We start from the raw sequence: 23,584 nt of genomic DNA on the forward strand, positions 1-23,584 counted from the left end.
TGTTTTGTTTTATTATTATTTTTATTTATTTATTTTGGCTAATATGAAAAAGTCTGCTTCCTTGCCTCAGTTTGACTTACTTATACTAATGCTAAAATTTTGCTGAGATCAAGGCTATAGCATATAGCTCTCAAATATGGAAGCTGTTGAAAGAATACTATATGAAAATATATTACCATTGATAATATACGTAAAAGTTAGTTTTTGGAATAACTAAGATATTTTATAAGTATCACACTAAATTGTATTTAATAATAGTTTTAATTGCCCTAATAAGGTAGGGTAGCTTATTTTTATATTTAGCCAGATATTTTAGCTAATTTCTTATGGGATTCTTCCACTTTCCCAGATCATGAACCTGAGGGGGCATAAATTCAAATTGAGGAAAGACAGTTGTAGAATAGATGTGCAGAAATTTGTCTTTATCAGCCAGTGGGTGGTTAATTGCTGGAACAAACTTTCATCTGTTGTTGTGGAAGTTGATAGCTTAAATAAATTCACGGAGGAACTGGACAAACTTTTAGAGGGAATGGATGTGTGAAATTGTGTTTTTTTTTTTTTTTTTTTGGCTGATGCTACATAAACTCATACAATTGCTTTCTTGCATAATATGCCTCCATTACGACTACTACTACTACTTTAGTTACAGTTAATATTCATAGACACTGCAATTCCTAACAAGTAAACTGTAGTATAATAAACTCTAGTAATCAATTGGGCATTTTAAATTGTATTAAATAAATAATTCAAGAGTCTTGATCATGTAGACTAGGCACCTGTGAGGTGATCTGATTGAGGTGTATAAAACCTTGAATGGTTTGCACATGCTCAATGCTGATGGGATTCTTCCTCTTGCTCAGAATAATCACCTGAGAGGGCATAAATTCAAATTGAGGAAAGACGGTTGTAGAATAGATGTGCGGAAGTTTGTCTTTAGCCAGCGGGTGGTTGATTGCTGGAACAAACTTCCATCTGTTGTTGTTGTAGAAGTTGATAGCTTAAACAGATTCAAGGCAGAACTTGACAAACATTTGGAGCGAAGGGATGGGTGAAATAAGGGGTTTTTTTTTTGGCTGATGCTATATAAGCTTGCTTACTTGCATCATGTGCCCTTGCTAATGCTAATGTGGCTTAGCTTGTTTTATATTTAGTTAAGTATTTAAAAAGTTCCAGCTTAGAGCCTTTGAAATAGAGTTTTTTCATTGAGCCTTTGTTATTAGTAACTTTGATGGGAAATATGAAAGTCGTAAGTAAGAATTCTCGGCGAAGGTAAAGAAAGCCTGCACGAGAAGCACGCAAAAGTTCAATGAAATTTACCGGTAAAAGTACTTTGCCGTAACAGCATTTGTATTGTTGCTCGCTCAATAAACATACAGTGGGTGTTATCAGTCAGGGGGAGAAATTGAATCCCATGGGAGATTGAAACCCTCCCCAAGTGGAGGGGGTAACACCTGACCTTTTTTCTTTAGAATCATGATGGACTAGTGGATAAATTGTTTATTAAGGAAAAAAAAAAAAAAAAAAGGCAAAGGAAGCCCACAGGAGAAGCATGGCAAACTTCGAAAAAGTTTACAGGTGAAACTACATTACGAACATTTTTTACGACGCCAGAACTTCCAATATGACTCTGTTCGTGATTCAATTAGTGGTTCTAAAGAAAAAAGGTCAGGTTACCCCATACTTCGATACGGTTTCAAGCTCCTGTGGGATTCAACTTCTACTCCAGACCAATAACACCCACCATCTGTTTACCAAGCGAGCAACAATACAAATGCCGTTACAGCAAAGTACTTTTACTGGTAAATTTCATCGAACTTTTGCATGCTTCTCGGGCAGGCTTTCTTTACCTTAGCCAAATTCTCTTGTATAACTTAGTTATAATAATAATAATAACTTAGTGTACTAAAATACTTAGTGAAATTGGCATAAATAGTGTACTTATCTTATCTCATGCACACATATAAAGGTAATTAACCAGTGCTCTCTTATGAATTTATAGATAGGTATTTTGTAATTAAAATTTCTATTTAACCCATGGGTGGCATGACAGCCCACTTACTGACACAAAGCTCATTAAATCTGAGGAAAAAAAAAAAAAAAAAAAAAAACCCTACACAAGTAACATTAATGTCGATTTTAGTATTCCTCAATTTACTGTATTTCCTTGTGATCTGCATCATCAATTGTTTTGTTATTCGTGAAGCTTGGCCATCACACTGGAGTTTCCTGAGATTTTATATTTGTTGTCCAATTCATCCTCTGACTTAAAAGCTACTAATATCCCTTACAGTTTAGCTAAAGACATTTCCAAGTCATCACTGAACTACTAAAGACATCAGCCATTTTAACAAACTATATCATTTAACACTTGCATGTTTAAAGAAAACATGCAAAAAAAAACTGCAAATTTAAAATTAGCAATGTTTTGGTTCAGCTGTTGAAGCACTCTTCCTTCACATTTTTAGGCTTCGCATTTTGCTGCAATTGATATGATTATAAACAATTATTTTAAAATGCAGTTCCAATATAAAAAAATGGTTTGCCACAGTTATGTTCATAATAATGGGAAAATAAAAAGTGGCACATCAAAAAATAAGCAACTTTGAATTATTTCTTACCAATTTTAAGGTTATGAAAATAAGAAACTTGAGGGACACCACACTCATTTGAAGGACATAAGCATGCCCACTCAAGGTTTAAAAGAGATTATGAGCTCATCTAGAAAAGTTAGCCATAACATGCCAAACAATATCTTGACTGATGTCAGAACTGCCAGCAGCAATTCTCCTATGAATTATGGCCTTTTTGCTTACACTTGTTAAATGTATTCTGAGCTTTTGCTAGCTGATGGAGAGTCATTTCACTGAGCAGGATGCATGGAGTGATGAACTGAATTAAAAACTTTGCATATTGTATGGCATGACTGAGCAGTCTCAGAGGAAGCAAGCCAATGCCCTGGAGCAAATTCAACCTGGGGGCTTCTCAGAGACTCAAGCATCTGACACTATGTCAGATGATGCAATTTTTAAGCCAGCCCCAGAAAAGGATCAGCTAGAACAGAAACAGCTTTCAGGAGGTAGTCTTAATTAGAGATTCAATTGTAAAGGAAACAGGAAACACATTCTATAACAAAGATATATGGCATAGAACCATCTATAGATGTGCCTGTTGGGTGCAAAAAATTGACAATGTAGCAAACAATTCATCAGCTCATAATGGTTTTAGTGGGTGTGTGATAATACATGTTTAAATTGACAATGCAGCAAACAATTCATCAGCTCATAATGGTTCTAGTAGGTGTGTGGTAATACTAATGATTTTAAGCTTAAATTTACGAAATGGTTATGATTACAGTCATGTAAAAAGTGTGGTAAAGCAGGACAAAATGTTCTTGTGTCTGCAATTCTACCCAGACATCACAGAAGGAATTTTGTTAAGAAAGCCCAGTGGATTAACTCTAGTCTTGAGCAACTCAGCATAGCATTAGCTTGCTTTTTTTGTAAAAACAGCATTTAATTTCACAGAGGAGGTACAAAGATTTTTGCTAATGCCATTGCTGATGAATTAAGGGTCCAGAGAAAAACTGCTAACTTTAGAGGAGAAGGGGAATAGAGAAGTCAGCACAATTCACTTAGGTCAAAAAATTGACACATTTCACATGACTGCACATGTACCTCAACATAATTGCTCCATGTTTTTTTTGTAATACTTTATAATTAGCAGTGTGTGAAATATGACATATATTTCATGGTCTGTGATTTTAATAAATTAAATAATTGTAGTATTTAATTCACACACTGATGTAGAGTCAGTGCTTTGGTAATGCAATTTACTTATTTCATCTGTATTGTAATAACAATTGAACACAACAAATATTTAATTGTTTCTGTTTTGGTTAATATAATAAGAAAATAGTAATAATTTGATTTATTGATTTATGAATTTAGTAAACTGATAACAAAAACTTGAGGAAAAAACCAAGAGCTTTTATGTACAAACCAAGAACATTTTGTTTCTGCACATCCACCCCTCCAATCAGTACAAAGCAACAAACATAATATCCTGTGCTTCAGCTACAATATCTGGTGTATGGAGAGCCAATGTGATATGTATGGAAAAAAAAAAAAATAATAATAGTCAAATTTCTATTGGTTTGATTTTAATGAAATTTGAGTGGCTTGACAAATCTTCCTAAGTGAGCCAAATATTAAATTTCATGGAAAATCCATCCAATGGGATTTGAGTTATTATATGTGGACAGACACAGTGACGACAATCAGTGCTTTATGCATAAAGTGCCTAAAACTTGAAACACTCCTTATAGTTACTTAAAAACTATAACGAGTGTTTCAAGCCACAAAGTACAAAATACATTCCAGGCATATTTTAAACAAATGAAATGAATTTCTGTTTAGATCAAGTCAACTAATGCTGCTGTAGTTGAGCATACTGAAACATGGTGATACTCAGAAATACAATATGAAGAATTTCATTTTGGTAAATATTGTTTTACAGAAAGATAGGGATGGATGGAAGAGTGGGGTGGGGGTGATGCTCCTGTTAAAAACTGTCTGAAGGTGGTAAGAATATTTTCAAGATCAAGATAATGTAGATATTAGTCAGTGTGGCATGAAATTACTTGTAATAAAGGGAGAAATGAGAGTTGGATTATGTTATAGGTCGAGTGATTCTGAGGATTACAGCAAAAAAAAATCTCTTTAGGTAGACTGAATGGGCTAGTAAGTATGACTGTCTCATTATGAGTGACTTCAACCTATCTCTTATAGACCAGAATAAGTAGACTGGAAATACACTATAAGGTGACAGATTTTTGAACAAACTGGATGATTACTACTTATCCTAGCATTTCCAAGAAAGTGCAACAGGCTCTAATATGTTAAATCTGGTTCTCACTAAAAAACCCAACTGTATCAAAAACTAGATAGTGGGAAAGACCAACAGCAAGCAGTGATTACAGTGCTATAAAATGGCTTTTATCTAAAGAAATCCATGTAGTCAAAGGAAAATATGAGAGATTCAATTTCAAGAGAATAAACTATAATGGAATGAGTTATTTCTTGGGCTCAATTAATTGGAGAGACCATTGTATAGTGTTGGATATAAATATGCTATGGGAAATATTCAAATGATTTATCCTTGAAGCTACACATATATTCATATCAGTAGTTAAGTTCTATATGAGAAAATGTAAGATGCCAAAATGGATGGCAGGTGTGATGTTAAGAGCGAGCAAAAGAAACAAGTCCAGAACAGTTACAGACCATCGCATGATTCCACTTTGTATGAGCTTTACAGAACATGTAACAAAGCCACTTATGGAGCAAGACGGGAGAAAGCATTATGAGGAAAGAACTATCAAAGAGAGCTAAGAACGGCATTATGGAGTTCTTTCATATGCAAATACAAAAAAGAAAAAAAAGTACATTAAATAGGTCCCTTAATTGGGTGCAGTAGAAGGCCCACAGAAAGTCAAGCTAAAATCACAGATGACTTGAACAGATACATCTCAATGATTGAAAGCAAGCTTGAATCTGTGGGCAATCCTAAAAAGCCTACTGATGTTAAAGGATGGCATGGCTCCAGGATAAAATGGTATATATTCAGTTATAATCAAAAAAACTTGCATGTGAACGTATCAAGCCATTGGAAAAGTTAACTCTTGGAAGACCTCCTTGGACTAGGGAAGTGCTATGTCTCCCCAGTCCAAAAAGATGGTGCTAAAGAGAAGTTGGTTAACTACAGGCCAGCGAGTTTAACTTCTGTGATAGGGTAAATCATACAATCTGTGGTTAAAGACCAAGGACGATCTTGGCAAGAATGGTATCTTGAGTAAATCCCAGGATGGGTTTATTAAGGGGGGGTTATGCCTGACCAATCTGAGAAATTACTATGATATAGTCATTAATTACGGGACATTATATTTATATCTTGCAGCAACGACCTTCCAAGTGTAATAAGCAAAGAAGTTGTAAAATGTTTTCTTTGGGGCTTTTCCAATTGGTTTAGTCTTTTTCAGTTTTCTTTATTCCGATTTCCTCAGGTTTTCTAACCTAACCTTCCTGGTCCCGAAGTTAGGAAGTCCGAAGAGAATCCTGTAAATCCAGTGATTTTGTGACGTAAATACCTCAGTTTGTTAGTTTAAATCTTCATATGCATCATTGGAGAAAGCAGTGTAGGGTATCGAATTTAAGAGTTACCATTAGTATGGTATGATCGCAGGAAAGTGACCCAAACTTAATAGAATATGGACCAGAAGAAACCCGCCGTTAACGAGAAAAGATTACGGTTGAGTCTTTACTTTGTATTCGCGAAAAGGGCGAAGCACGATGACCTTTATTCTCCAGATGTAGAAGTTTTATAGAATAACAACAGTGTTTTGAGGAAGTGTTTTTCTAAAAATTTTTCTAAACAGCCTGAAAAGGAATGTATCCTTTTTGGGCAATTCCACTAAGATTTTTGGTGAAACAAGACGATTGGTGAGAGTGCTTATAGTTTCTTAGCCCTTTTTGGATACAAATGTATATGTGGGTATATACATATGTATTTTGTGAAAATTTAACAATTTTGTATGTTAAAATAAAATCAAAAGGTGCACCCCACAAAGAGTAACTTAACGTGTGGAAAAAGACAAATGGGAAAATCATATCATTTCAACAGTGAATGGGAAGAACAATTCTGTTTATCATGTGTAATGGAAAGTGTGTTTGTTTATTGTGTCATAATTCTGAGGCAGTAGCTAAGAAGCAGAACATTGAGAGGCATTTAAAATGAATCATAGAATCTTTGACACAGGTTATCTGAATAACTCTGCTATAAGGAAAAACAAAGTTTGTGCATTAAAATCTGAAATTAATTCAACAGTCGCTTTTCACTAAGCATATTGATAAGTCTTCAAATGCAACAATATCATCTTTCAAAATTGCTTTATGTTCTTGCAAAAAGAAAAAAAGCCAATTGAGGACGGAGAACTAGTTAAGGAAGCAATGTTGTCTGCTGCAGATTCCCTTTTTGAAGATTTCAGCAATAAGTCGGCAATTATTTTGTCGATTAAAGATTTACAACTATCTGCTAACAATATGAAAAGGAGGATAGAGGGAATTTCAAAAAATTTAAATTCACAGTTGATGAGTGACCTTCACACCTGTGCCTACTATGCATTACAATTTGATGAGTCAACAGACACAGCACAAATAGCAGTCATAGTTTGAATGGTTTTTTAGATTATTTGGTGAAAGAGGGGCTTCTAACAATTCTTTCATTGAAAGACAAAGCTAGAGGAGAATATATTTATCAAGCATTTGAAGATTATGCTTCCGAAAACAAAATTCCTCTCCCAAAACTAGTGTCAATGACCTCTGATGGTGCACCTGCGATGGTAGGTATCAGAAACTGTTTCATTAGTCAGTGTAAGAAAGATACTTCATTTCCGGAACTAATTACATACCATTGTATTATACACCAGGAAATACTCTGTGAAAAAGTGATTCATTTTAAGAATGTGATGAATGTGGTAACAAAAATTATAAATTCCATTTGTTCTTCAAGTTTTCAGCATAGGCTATTTAGATCCTTCTTGAAAGAAGTTGAGATATATGAATCTGAAACTTAATATATTAAATCTTGAACTTCAGGGAAAAGATAAGAATATTGCTTAAATGATTAGTTTAATCAGTGCATTCAAAGGTAATCTAAACTTGTGGGAATCTGACATAAGAAAAAAGTCGCTGTTACACTTCACTTATTTGAAAAAGTTTATTATCGAAACTGGCACTGAAAAGTGTTTTAATATTCAACCTTTTGTGGAACATCTTGAAAGAGCTAAAGCAAGAATTCAGATGGGGATTCCAGGATTTCAAGAAAATTGAACCAATTGTGAAATATGTTCTAAATTCCTTCAATAATGTAGATATTTCTGAGATTTTGGTATTAATTAACTAGAAATTGTTAGCCTTCAAAGTGACACTGTTTTAGAATCATAAAAAAGACAATGACTTCTGGAATGGGTGGGCAAGAATAAGCATTCTTGTTAAAAAAATGTAGCACTAATGGTGAACTCTTGCTTTGGTTCAACGTACCTCTATGAGTCATTATTTTCTAGCATGAAGTTCATAAAATCAAAGAATAGCCCTACACTTACAGATGCACATCTAACTGATTGTTTGCGAGCTGGTTGTTTATCTTATACTCTAGATTTTCATTTGATAACTGAAGAAAGGGAATCACAAGTTTCACATTAACTTTAATTAAATTTTATTTTATTATTTAAAAAAGTAAAATCATAAAATAACATTATATATGACATGTAATATATGTATTAATTTTCTAGTTTATATCTTTCAATGTGAAACCCTTAATAAATGCATTATTCTTTGGCTGCGACTATTTAATTAATATCAAAAGTAGCTCACCACCATGAAAAGTTGGCGAACTCTGCTCTACACTAATATTGCAAGGTTTGTTCTGAAAAAAATTAAGGTGAGAGAGGAGAGCAAGTAATAGAGTTTGACTGAATTCTGCATTCTATGTTTTCACAATTTTCAATCAACTTGTCACCCTGAGGATCCCATGCTTTTAGCAAATTGTTTAACCATTTCCAGTTTGATATATACAGGTGGAAACAAGACTTTTTTGTAGCCGAGAGTTTGTTTACTACACTGCGTACACCAGGCTGCAACTCAATTTGGAAGAACGTTCCCTTCTCTTGTGGTGCCGATCTACTATCCTACTTATCCCAGAGATATAGAAAGGAAGGGAGCTTAGTGAAATCACATTTCAAATCCAGAAGGCCTTCCAATGTGAAATATTCCTCCTGTGAAGCAATACAGCTTTCAAACTTTACTGAACTACCTATGAAAAGGAGCCAATCTTTTAGATTTTGATTAATAACAATTTCCTCATAAAGACTGATAAAATCAAAACAATAGCATAGGGATTCTGCAACTATGTAAAAATGTGCATAAGTTAACAAGTCTTTTCTATATCGGGAAGTCCGGTAGGTAGGATCCAGAAAATTTTCACTCTTTAAATGAAATATCAGGAGCTTTGTATGGGATTTGTTTAGACCCAAGTCTCTTACTAATTCATCCAATCCTTGCTAATTAGGAAAATGGTGCTTTACTTAAACAGGTTTCTGAGGTGTAATTTCAATTATACTGTTCACTAGATTCATCATTCAATTCTGAAGGCTCTTCTTTGGAAGGTGGACTGGAAATTAGCAGGTCTTCATTGTGTGGCAATGGAGCAATACACTTCATGCTTTTTGATCCACAGACTTTTTAAAATTTGATATATTCACTATTAAAAAAATAGCATTCATCATACTGGTTTGTGGGCTCTCTCCATATTCAAGGTATAGCAAAGGACATACACTTATGACTTCCACAAAACTATCCCTCTAATACTGATTTGCAACTAGAAGAGAAATGAAGTGCTCACATCTTGTCTTGATCATCCATATGTATAAACATATCAAAAAGAATGAGCCTGAAGATAAGTTTACAGCCTCATTTGGTAGCTGTAGCCACTGCAAAAAAAAAAAAAAAGAAGAAAAAAAAAAAAAGGCAACAAACTTATTATGTGAATTCTACAGGCTCTTATATATCACAATATTGGTATGAATGTAAGTAATATACATAAATGTTACAAAAATACAGAACCTTCAGCTACTACCAAAATGACACTAGAGAAAAACCATTCTTTTATTGCTTTAACTGTAAATTTCTGCAATACAGTTGGTTGCTATCTTTAATTATCGAAAGCTAACCATTAACTGATATGGGTGCAAAGACCAGCACTTTATGCCACCATGGAATGTTCCAGTACCTATTAGTGCATGTGTGTGTGTGTGTGTGTGTGTGTGTGTGTGTGTGTGTGTGTGTGTGTGTGTGTGTGTGTGTGTGTGTGTGTTTAATCTGACTTAAACAAATGAAACATACATTCTCCTCCTCCTCCAGACATATGTATGCACACAGATATGCATGTACACTACTTATAACACATCAGCTTGTATATACTAGTGCAACACACATTCATACTCATGTATACTAAAGATACTTACTATTATTAATTTAAATGTCACACCTATACCAATAATTAAATTTAATAGTCAAAAATATTAATTTCTAGCTCTTCCTTTTAAACTACTAAGTTTATGATTTCATAATAAGTAAACAAAAATTAATCCAATGTACCAGTTTTTGGGAGATGACCTTCTTTTATCATAATTCCATATCTGTATTTATAGGGAGTAAATGTTAGTTACTAATATCCAAATTATTTAGCCTAATGCATTTTGTTCTACTATGAATAGTTAAATACATTTATTTCCAACTAGTATATCATTTATAAAGATGATTTTCTATGGTTTGTAAAATTTTAGAGAAATAATATATTTTCTTGAATAAATCCCTGGATTGTTTTTTGTAACTTATATATTATTATCTGTTATATGATTTCTATAATTTTAAATGTTTATAGGAGAAAATGTACATGAAATTATAAATACTGATTACTGATCAATGGTTGTTGATGGATGATGTGTGAGAGATGGTGATGATTCTAGCTCCATGCACTGCAGCTTACCTGGAAAGTCTCCAAGCATATGAAGCATTCGATTCACAGGGGCACATCCAGACATGCATGACAGAATTGCTTTAAAATTACCTGTAATTAATTTGCATTAATGTAATCACTAGAAATTTATTAATCAAATATTTCTTATCCATTATTTTCAAACAAAACAAACCAAATTATCATTGATTTTACATTCAATTAGGAATATATGAAATTCTGACAGTTATTATTAAAATTATACATCCAAAGTCTAAAATTAAAATATTCAGAGTAAAAGTAAAATATCCTGAGAGTGGTAAGTACTTATTTACAGATATAAAATCAACAACTCTTATATAATTCATTGCTTTCAGGAGCAGTTAGTACTTCACTATAGTAAAATCATATAGTAGTCTCTTGTACACTAAAGATTTTAATTAAAAAAAAAAAAAAAAACAGCAGTGTACTAATACTTTTAACAAACTGACTTTATTATTAATTATAAAAGTATATTTAAATTCATGAAAGATAATTTAAACTTTAAAAAAATATTATACACATTTTATATTTCTTCACTTCACAGCTGCTTATTTTTGCTTTTGCCTATACAGTATCTGATTATATATTATCAATTAAATTATACTTGCATTATTATTACTAATTACAGTTGCTCAGAGCGACAGGGATACAAAAATATAGATTGTGACAGGTTTAATAATAGGAAATATACATATATTAGATTAGATACATACAAATAAAAGCTTTCGGTTGTTTAGTTAACCTTCTTCAGTTGAAATGAAATGACAGTTAGAATGGAGGCGTGTACTGCCAATCTTGTACGTGAAGTGCTTGGCTAATTGTCTGATGTTGAAGCCTGTGGCAGTGATGTATGTGGACGTGGCCAGCGTTTGTCAATGGACAGGATCGTTGTTTCGATGATAGGGTGGACTTGACAACCACTGTTCCTAGTCACTGAGGGGTTTTTTTTTTTTTTTTTGGTAGTGGTTGGCGCATTGGCTTCTGTGGCCATAATGCACCTCCCAAGGTTTTTTGCAGTACTCTGATCCAAGCCCAAGGCGGGATTCGAACCCGCGACCTTTTTGGGTTGCCAGGCTTTACCCACCCGGCTAGCCCAGTCGGCGTTCATTGAGGTATTGGAGCATTTGATGTTAAACGACTCCAACCAGACGCGCCGCAGATAATGGCGGGACTTATCCACAATCACGACAATGCAGTGTGCAGTGTGGGTCAATGTCGTGGTGGGTTGCCCAAACGTGTTTGGCAATAGCTGAGTGCTCCACATCCGCTAAGCAGATTGCTCTTTTGTGTTCGGAAAGGCGTTTTTTTCAGCCCTCTCCCAGTTTCCCCAATGTAGCAGTTAGTGCAGTCACTGCAAGAGATGCGGTAGACCAATCTGCTCTGTAGTAGGGTGGGGACAGGTGTTTTTACCTAAGAGATGAGGGATCATAATTTTCTGCCTGGGAGTTGTACGCATTTTATCCCATGTGATTTTAAGATTCTACAGACCTGTTGTGATAGGTTTGGGTAGTATGGGATAAAGGCGCTCGTGGCTGAGTCATCACCTTGGATGTTTCTGTTGGTCGCTACGCGGCCGCGTGTCTGTAGGTCACATCTGTCAAGGGTATTGATGGGATAGCCACACCTCGTAAGATCTGCCTTGACTTTAGTGATTTCGGTGCGCCTGTCATTTACAGAGCTAGAGTGTGTCCAGGCGTGAGTTAGTAAGGTTCGTGCAGTGGCAATAAGATGGCTACGTGCGTGTGCTGACCGGAAGTTGGTAAATTGGCCAGCACACATAGGTTTACGATGGACTGTTGTCTTCAAGCACATGCCCTCGCGCAGGACAAGGGTGTCTAAGTATGATATGGTGTTGTGCGACTCTAGCTCGATCGTGAATTTTATGAAAGGTGACAGAGAGTTGAGGTGGTCTAAGATTCGGTCACCTGAATTTCTGGGGATAACTACGAACACATCGTCCACATAGCGACACCAAAAGGCAATGGGATCTGGTACGTTTGTAAATGCACAACCCTCTAATTCCTCCATTGCGATGTTTGCCGTGACCGAACTAACCGGGAAACCCATGGCTGCGCCGTGTACTTACTGGTAAATGGAGTCGTTAAACATGATTGCACCGCCTGTTAAGCACAGTTTGAGGGTGGTGGAGATATTGTCTGGTGTTAGTTTGGTTCTGCTGCCAAGGGTTTCATCACTATCTACGAGTTGTTTTGCACATGTGATGGCAAGTTCTACTGGGATGGAGGTAAAAAGTGAAACGATATCAAACGATGCCATAACTTGATCTTGTGAGATGGATATGTGATGAAACCCTTCGCAGCAGAACCAAACTAACACCAGACGATATCTCCACTGCCCTCAGACTGTGCTTAACAGGCGGTGCAATCATGTTTAACAACTCCATTTACCAGCAAGTACACGGCACAGCCATGGGTTCCCCGGTTAGTTCGGTCACGGCAAACATCACGATGGAGGAATTAGAGGGTCGTGCATTTACAAACGTACCAGATCCCATTGCCTTTTGGTGTCGCTATGTGGATGATGTGTTTGTAGTTATCCCCAGAAATTCAGGTGACTGAATCTTAGACCACCTCAACTCTCTGTCACCTTTTATAAAATTCACAATCGAGCTAGAGTCGAACAACACCATACCATACTTAGACACCCTTGTCCAGCGCGAGGACACGTGCTTGAAGACAACAATCCATCGTAAACCTATGGCCAATTTACCAACTTCCGGTCAGCACATGCACGTAGCCATCTTATTGCCACTGCATGAACCTTACTAACTCGTGCCTGGACACACTCTAGCTCTGTAAATGAGAGGCGCACCGAAATCGCTAAAGTCAAGGCAGATCTTACAAAGTGTGGCTATCCCATCAATATCCTTGACAGGTGTGACCTACAGACACGCGACCACATAGCGACCAACAGAAACATCCAAGGCGATGACTCAGCCATGAGCACCTTTATCCCATACTAACCAAACCTATCAACAACAGGTCTGTAGAATCTTAAAATCACATGGGATAAAGTGCGTACAACTCCCAGGCAGAAAATTACGATCCCTCATCTCTACGGTAAAAACACCTGTCCCCACCCTACTACAGAGCGGATTGGACTACCGCATCTCTTGCCGCGACTGCACTAGCTGCTACATCGGGGAAACTGGGAGACGGCTCGAAAAATGCCTTCCCGAACACAAAAGAGCAATCCGCTTAGCGGATGTGGAGCACTCAGCTATTCCGAACACATTTGGGCAACCCACCACGACATTGACCCACACGGCGATGTCGTGATTGTGGATAAGTCCCACCATTATCTGCGCCGCGCCTGGTTGGAGTCGTTAAACATCAAATGCTCCAATACCTCAGTGAACAGGAACAGTGGTTGTCCACCCTATCACTGAAGCAACGATCCTGTCCACTGACAAATGCTGGCCACATACATCACAGCCACAGGCTTCAACATCAAACAATTAGCCATGCACTTCACGTACAAGATTGGCAGTACACGCCTCCATTCTAACTGTCATTTCATTTCAACTGAAGAAGGTTAACTAGACAACCGAAAGCTTTTATTTGTATGTATCTAATCTAATATAAACCTGTCACAATCTATATTTTTGTATCCGTTTTGCTCTGAGCAACTGTAATTTAGTAATAATGAATCCAGAGCGCACAGGCCTCTTTAATCTTATACTTGCATTATTAAATCTAACCCCAGGAGCTCACATCTGGTGAGTATGGGCTTGACAAACCCAGGGTCCTGAGCTGGATATCATCATTCTTCTCTTTCTTGGCGATTCCTTTCTTTTTTTCTCTCTCTCTCTCTCTCTCTCAGGGTAACTCGGGAATTGTTTTTGGCTGGTGCAGTATAAGCCTCAGGCTTCCTTACACCATATGGCTAATAATAATAATAATATTCCACTCTCAAACCTCTTAATTGATTTTTGCTGCATACATTCAATCTATGCCTCCTCATCAACTTTGCCTTCCTTTCCATATATAATTGAAATATACTTGCATTAAACAGTGGTGCTCAATATGAAAAAAAAATTTAACTCTATTCAAAACAATTTTAAGTGCTTTGAATATATTTAGGATGTGCCTAGAATGTCTTTTTTTAATAATTTTAGCTATTATAATAGATAAATTTATTATAAAAACATTTCTAAAAGTCACATTTTTAAATACATTCACAAATTAACAAAACATAAATACTATTCAATAAAAATAATATGATCACTGGAACAAACGATGTTATTCAGTATGCTACGTAGGATTAATGGTAATGGCCAAACAAAAAAGTGCCGGAATGCTCAAAATGAGGAATGAGATTATAATAATCTATTTCAATTCACATGACTGATTTACTAATTAAGATTAAAATGCAAATTAATACAATATTAAAAAAATGCTAGTTGATTTACAAATTTTAAGGAATTAATAAAAAATCTGGGCTACTAAGGAAATGAATGCAGCAATCAATGTGCATATTATTATAAATTGAATAATATAATAGTTAATATATTGAATAATATAATCAATATTATAATAGAAAAACAATATAAGGTTAACCAAGGTGCCACTGTGAAATAAATACTTGTATTTTTTTCACTATATCATTACATTTTCTGCTTTTATTTCAGCTTTTCAGTAAATTTCCTTATATTTCTGGTTACAAGAAAATGCAGCTTCTCTTGCATTTTCTCTACATTGTTTCTTTCCTCCACATCTTTTCCAAAGAGTGGCAGAGAGGCTTTAATTTCCATCAGAGACTGAAGGAATTCTCCATAAAAATCCTCTTCCTTCCCATTTGGAGATGTAGTCAGCTGGTTTCAGCAGAAAACACAAATTTCCCATCTGGAAATTTGTGTTTTCTTGCATATACATGCAAATCAGCCTAAATAATATAGTTTACTATCATAGTGTACTGAGGCCTCATTGTTTTGGTTGCCTAGACAACTATCTTAAACAATGAAAAAGGCAGGTGTGCATCCTGGTTGCTTAAAAAGATAATGAGTCACTGTCATACATATTTTATATAATGCAGTGGGTGTATTGTGAAGTTTCAGGTTATCTTTTATATTATATATAAACTATATCATATATAATATAATTTAGCAAGCACAATGATAATGTAATGGAAACAGCCTGTCTTACAACCTAAAAAATTGTCATCAGGAAACTTAAGGGTCCACATTCTAATAACATTTCATAAAAATTATAGTAAAAATCTTTGCGAATCACTGGAACTTTTTTACAAATCAGAAAAAAAAAAAAAAAAAAAAATTCGATTTTTGGAATTCTATATCATTGTATAAACTTGTAAGTTTACATATAGAAAGATTAATTAAATGTCTTCTTCTTCCTTATGACTATCAGGCACTATGATAGTAAACTATATTATTTAGGCTGATTTGCATGTATACGCAAGGAAAACACAAATTTCAGGATGGGAAACTATACTGCCCTCCTGAAACCAGCTGACTACATCTCCAAATGGGAAGGAAGGGGACTTTTATGGAGATTCGTGCCTGTTACAATCTCGTGCCATCCCAACAGCATGTGAAGATGTCTCATTATTACATTATTAGTTTTCCTTTAGTTCTTCCATTATATTCTGATTATTTATTTTGTGGTAAGTCTGGTATAGCTAGCAGTTCTCATAAATTGCATCGCTGCAGCTGTTATTCTTCTTTCATCCTTATAAATGATCAAAGCCTTGCTTCCATCTATAAGCAATGGCCTGGCTAGTGTTTTGAAAATTCTTATTTTTGTATAAGCGAGGTCTAAAAACTTGATTTAAGGTCCCTAGTGCTCTGTTGTAATTTGATATCAAGGAGAGTGTCTTTTTCTTCCATATATGCTAAGTGGGCCCAAGGTATTTAAAATCAGGTACTTGTTCTAGGATTTTGTGTTCTATGCAGATTTTGCATGATTATGAGTTAGATGTGAACCCTGTTGTACATTTTAAAATATAATGTACAAGATTTGACTAGTTCAGGAATGTATGATTTTTCTTTCCTATTTAACCAGTATAGAGAATCACAGAGCAAACCAATTTTTTTGTGGAAAAGACAAAAATTGTCTTAGAGATTCAAAATAAGAATGTGACAATCTCAAGAGAATAGATAGACTTACACAACTTCAAACAATATGGAAATAACTGAATTTTTCCATTCACAGCTTGAGATTCACATATATATATATATATTTAAATAGTACAAACCAGAGGAAAAACTGCTATTTCGTAATAACATTTTTAATCAGTTTTCTCTTCAATTCAGAGATAATATTTGGTATCTCTTAACTCATTTGTAATTTGTAAAAATGCATCAAGATAAAATTTATTTCTGTAATCTTGTTAACTATGATCAAATTATCTCAAACTTTCAATGAGAGATAGCAATGCTATATTATTAGAAATTATTAGTTCCCTTTCATATGTAATTTATATTATAGTTTGTAATAACCTAATTTCAGACATTCTTATGGTCATTAGTTATTAAATGTGCTGTAAAATTATGAATTCATTAATAAACTGTTTCCAACTTGAAAGTCTTCATATTCATTAATCAAAATTATTTATATTTTTTTTACAAAAAAAAAAAGCAGAGGAGCAAAACATAACAGTGGTAAATCACCTCCTGATTTCTCAGCAAACTTTCTTCCTTCCTTCTTCAAAGTAACAGACATGTTCATATTTTCTAGAAAGATAAATTAATAGTTCTTATTTCCTTAAGGAAAATAACTCTGTTTTTACAAAGCAAAACATAAAAATAATTTTAGAACATTCCAAACATAGGAAATGACACAACAAAACCAAAACACTACTGCATATAGGGCTAAAGGCCTCATTTTACGAAGGATGTGGATCTATTTGAATGGGTTCAGAGAACAGCAACAAGATTAGCGAGAAGGACAAAAGGGTATTCTTACCAGGAAAGGTTCAGTCAGGCAAACTGCAGTGCTAGGAGACCAGGCACCTGCAAGCTCTTGAGGTTTTCAAGGCATTGAATAAACTCAATGCTGATAGAATCCTCTTTCTTCTTGCTCATACTACACACATGACATGTGGACATGTGTATATGTAATGGGCGGCACCTAGAACGTCTGTTCAACTCTGCCTCATTTCTCTGTGAAGAACAGTATCACAACAAATGGGACAGATATGTGAGTGATGTAGGTTTGTGTGTATTGTGTGCGTGTGTTCTGGCCCCTTGGCTACGCAGAAGCATCAGTCACCTGGATATTCATCCACACCACGGGAAGGTGGGCCAGGATTCTCTGGGGGGCCATTCCAGAGGGGGGAAAGGGAGGAAAAAAACAAGGAAAACCAAATGTGGTGCAGGTTATGAAAAAAAAAAATAATAATAAATAAATAAATAAAAATAAAAAGAATAAATAAATAATAAAAAAATAAATAAATAATAAAAAAAAAAATCTTAAATAAATTTAAAAAAATAAATAAATAAAAAGAAAAATAATAAAATAAGAAAAAAATAATACAATAGATAGATAATAATAACAAAAAAAAACTTGTGGTACTGATTAAAAAAAAAAGAGAGAGAGTAATTAATAAAAATAAATAGACAAATTCCAATAAGGCCATATCTAAATGGCAGATTAAGCAGAAAAACATAAAATAAATTATAAAATAAAATAAAAAATAAATAAAATAAAATTAATTTGGTGCATTTTAAAAGAAAAAAAAAAAACTTTTTTTAAAATATAAATAATAATAATAATAATAATAAGAAGAAGAAGAAGAAGAAGAAGAAGAAGAAGAAGAAGAAGAAAAACGTTTTTCACTGCGGACTTTCAGTTCACTGCATGAGTATTTCTAACATGTCTTGCTCTGGCATGGGTTTGCCTTCTACACTCGAAGACCTGTGCAGCATTAGTCTGCAGTGCTGAGAGATTTTCTGGCGTTCAGAGTAGGAGGTCCGGTTGATGCTCAGTGATGTTTGGTACTGCCTGTGTAAGAGTTCTTATGTCTTCGTACAGTGGACATTCGAGACGGTAATGCTTCCAGTTCTCCTTTTCTCCGCAGAAACAGCTATCTGTTGAAGTCCTAGCTGAAAAAGCTTCTCATTGAGGGAGCCATGTTGAGTGACCAAGAAGGAAAATTCCAAGGTCATCGACAGCCAGGACTTAGCAGTTTTCATTGCAGTAAACAAGACCTCGGAAGGAATTTTCTAGTGATGGCATCTGTTACAGAAGTATCTAGTCTACCAAATGTTTATTAGTTCATTGTAGCACCTGAGTCTTTCAGCTTTGGGGTTGTTGTTTAGATCCAGTTCAGTTTCAAGTATTTTAGTTGGAATTTTCTTCTTGATCCTGAAGTTTAGACCTCGACAGATGACATACAAATCCAGAGGTAGTGTTCCAGCAATCACTTGAATGGCAGCTGTGAACACTGTCTGGCAAATTCTATGAGTAGACAAAAGTGTGCTTCGCTGGATGGAGTTAAGTTTGTCTTTCATTTTGACTAGCTTCACTCTATGAAACCACACTCCAGCCGCATATCATTATTAGCTGTTAGATAGTATGAATCAGAGCTGTAATACTCAATAATAGCTACCACCCGTTCACCTACAAAAGATCGATTATCTTTAATCAATTTCTAAATGCCTATAAATATTCAACGACGGATTCTGCTTTAGACTCAGAAATACAAATATTAACTAGCAGATTCTTGAACAGGGGTTATCCCATTAACACTATAAATCGAATTAGGGTACAAGCTAAGGATAGGATACAAAATACTGCACCAATCAACAATAGTAATATCAAAAAATACTTTATTTCTGTCCCATATGTTGAACAGTGGCACAAACAGCTTAACAGATTCTTTAAAGATACCGAATTTAAAATTATAGCTAGGCCTATACGGAAGTTACACACTATACTGAACAATCGCTCGGTTCTTTCGGCGTTCGCAACACAAATTAATGATCTAGTATACAACATTTCTTGCGGTGATTGCGACTCGTCTTATCAGGGTTCCACGCGGTTTTCTCTTAATATCCGTGTAAATCAACACGAAGCCTCTGTTCGTGCTTCTCGTTCAGCAGCGTCAGAATTAGCCTTTCATGCCATTAACGAAAAACATACTTTTTTATTTAACGAGGCCAAAATACTTAACGTTCAACGTAATTATACGCGACTATTAATTGCAAAAACCGTTGAAATTAAATTACACGAGAATTCTGTTAATGTTCGGCGGCCATATTTGATCTCCGATGCGTGGACCTTTACGCGCATGCGCGAAGACACATAATCACTATTTAAGTTGCAGGTTTAGCCTGATTCGATAATTTTCATTCCTGTGATCACGACAGTCGGTCGAAAAGCATTGTCAGCTTCAGGAAGGAAAATCGTTTTGAATATTTTCGTTAGATTCTTTTAATTGCGTTAATTTGAATTTTAATTGTTTTGAATTGATTTTGAATTGTGTTAAATTGATTATTTAATTATTTATAATTTACTTTAATTATTTATATTTTACTTTAATGTACCGGTAAGTTGTCGATTTTTTCGTTTTTTCCGTTTTAATTTCTGGAGGGTATCATACGGAAGTGTTCCACGTACTATATTGAGGTAAACTCCTCTTATTAATTTACTAATATCATTATTAGCTGTATAGTGCAAGGAAGCCTCGGGCTTATGCAAAAAAAATTCTGAATCACCGAGAGAGAGAGAGAGAGAGAGAGAGAGAGAGAGAGAGAGAGAGAGAGAGAGAGAGAGAATGAATGTCACAATAGGCAAAAAGACCGCTCTGTAGTGTAAGGGCAAAGTTTTATTTGAGAGCCTCCAGTCACATCTGGAAATTCTAATGAAGCTGCCGAGAATCTTTTAGCCTTGGTCCCTAAGTACCTACTGTCTGAAAAACAAGATGCATGGTATTTCAGAGACTGCTGGGAGCCGTTGCGGTACAAGTAAACACATGGGTTGTGTTAGGGTAGCTAAGAATTTGATGAATTTGAGGTATTGCTCAAAACATCGAAGGCAGATATTGTTGGGATATCAGAGACGTGGTGTCACACAGATATAAGGGATGCAGAACTGCAATTTGGGGAGTACAACGTCTACAGAAAGGATAGACAGGATAGGAAGGGAGGAGGGGTTATGCTATTAGTTAAGAAACACATAAAAACCAAGGAAGTGAAGCCAGTCGACATCGCTGGACAGTGCAGTGTGGAGTCAGTTTGGTGTGACATAAACATTGGGAGATCAAAATTGAGAGTAGGAGTGTGCTATAGGCCTAATGACTCTGATGAGTATAATAAGGAACTGTACAGGGAAATAGAGTGAGCCAGTAAATCAGAGTGTCTTATAATGGGAGATTTTAATTTCCCAGATATTGACTGGAATTTGGGGGCTGGTTACTCACACACTAGCAGGACTTTTGTGGATTTATTGGATGATTGTTTTCTACATCAGCATGTTCGGGAGGCAACTAGAGGGAGTAATACTCTTGATTTGATTATCAACAGTGATTCTTCATGCATTAAGAATCTGCAGATAAATGAACCACTAGGTGGCAGTGATCACAGTGTGCTGAAGTGGGATTTACTCAAAGAGGTAACTACCATTAGGGGTAAAGGGAAGGGTTATTGCTTCCGTAAAGGCGACTACGATGGACTGAGACAGTATTTAAATTCTATACAGTGGGACCAACTGATGATGTTACCAACAGCAAATTCAAAATGGGAAGCATTCAAAGAACTTATCTTGGAAGCTACTAGGCTTTACATACCAACTAAGAAATATTGTTCAAGGTTTAGGCCAAAATGGATGTCAGATGAACTAATGAGGCATATGGCAGAGAAGAAAAATGCATGGGATACGTACAAATCAACACATGACACAGAAGCCTATGATAGATACAAGTTGATATGCAACCAAGTTACAAAGGAGGTTAGGCAGGCGAAGGCAGATTACGAGAAATCCTTGGCAAGGGATGCAAAGAAAAACAGCAAAGAGTTCTTTACTTATGTAAACTCTAGAAGGAAGGGGATGAATCAGATTGGTCCACTTGATATTGATGGGTCAAGTGTTGATGATCCTGCTCAGGTAGCTAACAAACTAAATGAATATTTTGCATCGACATTCACAAATGAGGAGTTATTCAGCGAGGGGAATGCCAGAGGTGTATTCAACTCTAGCAGTAAGCTACAGAATCTTGAAATAACTGGGAGTAAAGTGGAGGAGAAACTGTTGAAGATAAACACAAGAAAGGCACCCGGGGTGGATGGGATCTATCCAGTTATATTAAAGGAGGCAGCAAAGGAAGTAAGCAAACCATTAGCCATAATTATGAGAGCTTCCTTGGACTCAGGGGAGGTACCCATAGACTGGAAATGTGCAAATGTGACCCCAATTCACAAAGGAGGATCAAAGGCTGACACAAGTAATTATAGACCTGTGAGCTTAACTTCTGTTCCAGGAAAATTAATGGAGGCACTGGTTAAAGAAGCACTGCAGGATCATTTAGACAAGACTTCAGTTATAGCCCAGACACAGCATGGTTTTGTTAAGGGGAGGTCTTGCCTGACCAACTTGATTGGATACTATGATGCAGTCACAAAAGAACTGGATGCAGGGAATAACTTTGATATTATATACTTGGATCTTAGAAAGGCTTTTGATACTGTTGCACATGGAAGACTGCTACACAAATTGGAGCAGTGTGACATTGGAGGCAAATTGCTGCTATGGATAAAGGGGTGGTTGAGGGGGAGAAGACAGAGAGTGGTAATCAATGGACACTGCTCATCGTGGACTGAGGTTATTAGTGGAGTCCCTCAGGGCTCAGTGTTGGGTCCATTATTGTTTTCTGTATTTATAAATGATATTGATGATGGTATATCGGGCTTAATGTCCAAGTTTGCAGACGATACAAAGGTTGGCAGGGTTGTCAAGGACACTACTGACACTATGCTGCTGCAACAGGATCTGGAAAGGTTGAGCAGATGGGCTGAGAGGTGGCAAATGAAGTTTAACATTGACAAATGTAAAGTACTACACATGGGAAACAGCAACCCCAGAGCAACATATCAACTCTGTGGTACTACACTGACAGTGGTAGAGAATGAAAGGGACTTGGGGGTGGTTGTGCAGGCAGATATGAAGTTCTCTGAGCAGTGCAGACGGGCTGCAAGAGTAGCTCATGGAGTATTGTCAATGATATACAGGAATTTTTCCAGAAGGGATAAGGAGGTGATTATTCCATTGTATAAGGCGATGGTCAGGCCACACCTAGAGTACTGTATACAGGTCTGGAGGCCTCATTTCAAGAAGGATGTAGAGCTGCTGGAACGAGTACAGAGAAGGGCAGCAAGATTAGTGAATGGAACAAAGGGGTGCTCTTACGAAGAAAGGCTTAAGTTTTGCAAATTACAGTGTCTGGAGACTAGGCACCAGCGAGGTGATCTGATAGAGGTGTATAAAGCCTTGAATGGTTTAAGCATGCTCAATGCTGATGGGATTCTTCCTCTAGCTCAGAAAAATCACCTGAGAGGGCATAAATTCAAATTGAGGAAAGACAGATGTAGGATAGACGTGCGGAAATTTGCCTTTAGCCAGCGGGTGGTTGGTTGGTGGAACAGACTTCCATCCCTTGTGGTGGAGGTTGATAGCCTAAATAAGTTTAAGGCTCAGCTGGACAGGTATTTTGAACGAACAGAGGGGTGAAGTGGAAGTGGATTTTTTTTTTTTTTTTTTTTGGCTGATGCTGCATAAGCTTGCTTTCTTGCATCAAATGCCTCTACTAATGCTAATGCTAAAAAGTACATAAGATGTTGGTGGAAGCTCAAGCTTATGATCAATAATCACCCCCAGGCCTTTCGTTTGTGTTACGATTGAGAGTTGCTTTCCAGAGATTTTAATTTGTGGTGGGCAGCTGAGATCTAGCTTGGATTTCGAGAACATAATTTTTGTTTTATTCGGATTGATTCGTAGTT

The 23,584-nt window shown here is 36.0% G+C and overlaps 1 protein-coding gene across 1 annotated transcript in view; it reads right to left on the minus strand.

Moving 5' to 3' along the window:
- LOC150078076 (uncharacterized) overlaps positions 1–23,584 on the minus strand; it is a 511,382-nt gene that overhangs the window by 272,712 nt on the left and 215,086 nt on the right. Inside the window, exons 4-5 of the mRNA XM_090384455.1 lie at positions 17,261–17,323; positions 10,603–10,683 (exon numbers count right to left, since the gene is read on the minus strand). Coding sequence (XP_090240581.1) covers positions 10,603–10,683; positions 17,261–17,323 — 144 coding nt within the window. The remainder of the gene's footprint in view (positions 1–10,602; positions 10,684–17,260; positions 17,324–23,584) is intronic.

The sequence above is a fragment of the Mastigoproctus giganteus genome, chromosome 11, assembly GCF_048544385.1.
Source record: "Mastigoproctus giganteus isolate SK-2022 chromosome 11, ASM4854438v1, whole genome shotgun sequence".
Lineage (NCBI taxonomy): Eukaryota > Metazoa > Arthropoda > Arachnida > Uropygi > Thelyphonidae > Mastigoproctus > Mastigoproctus giganteus.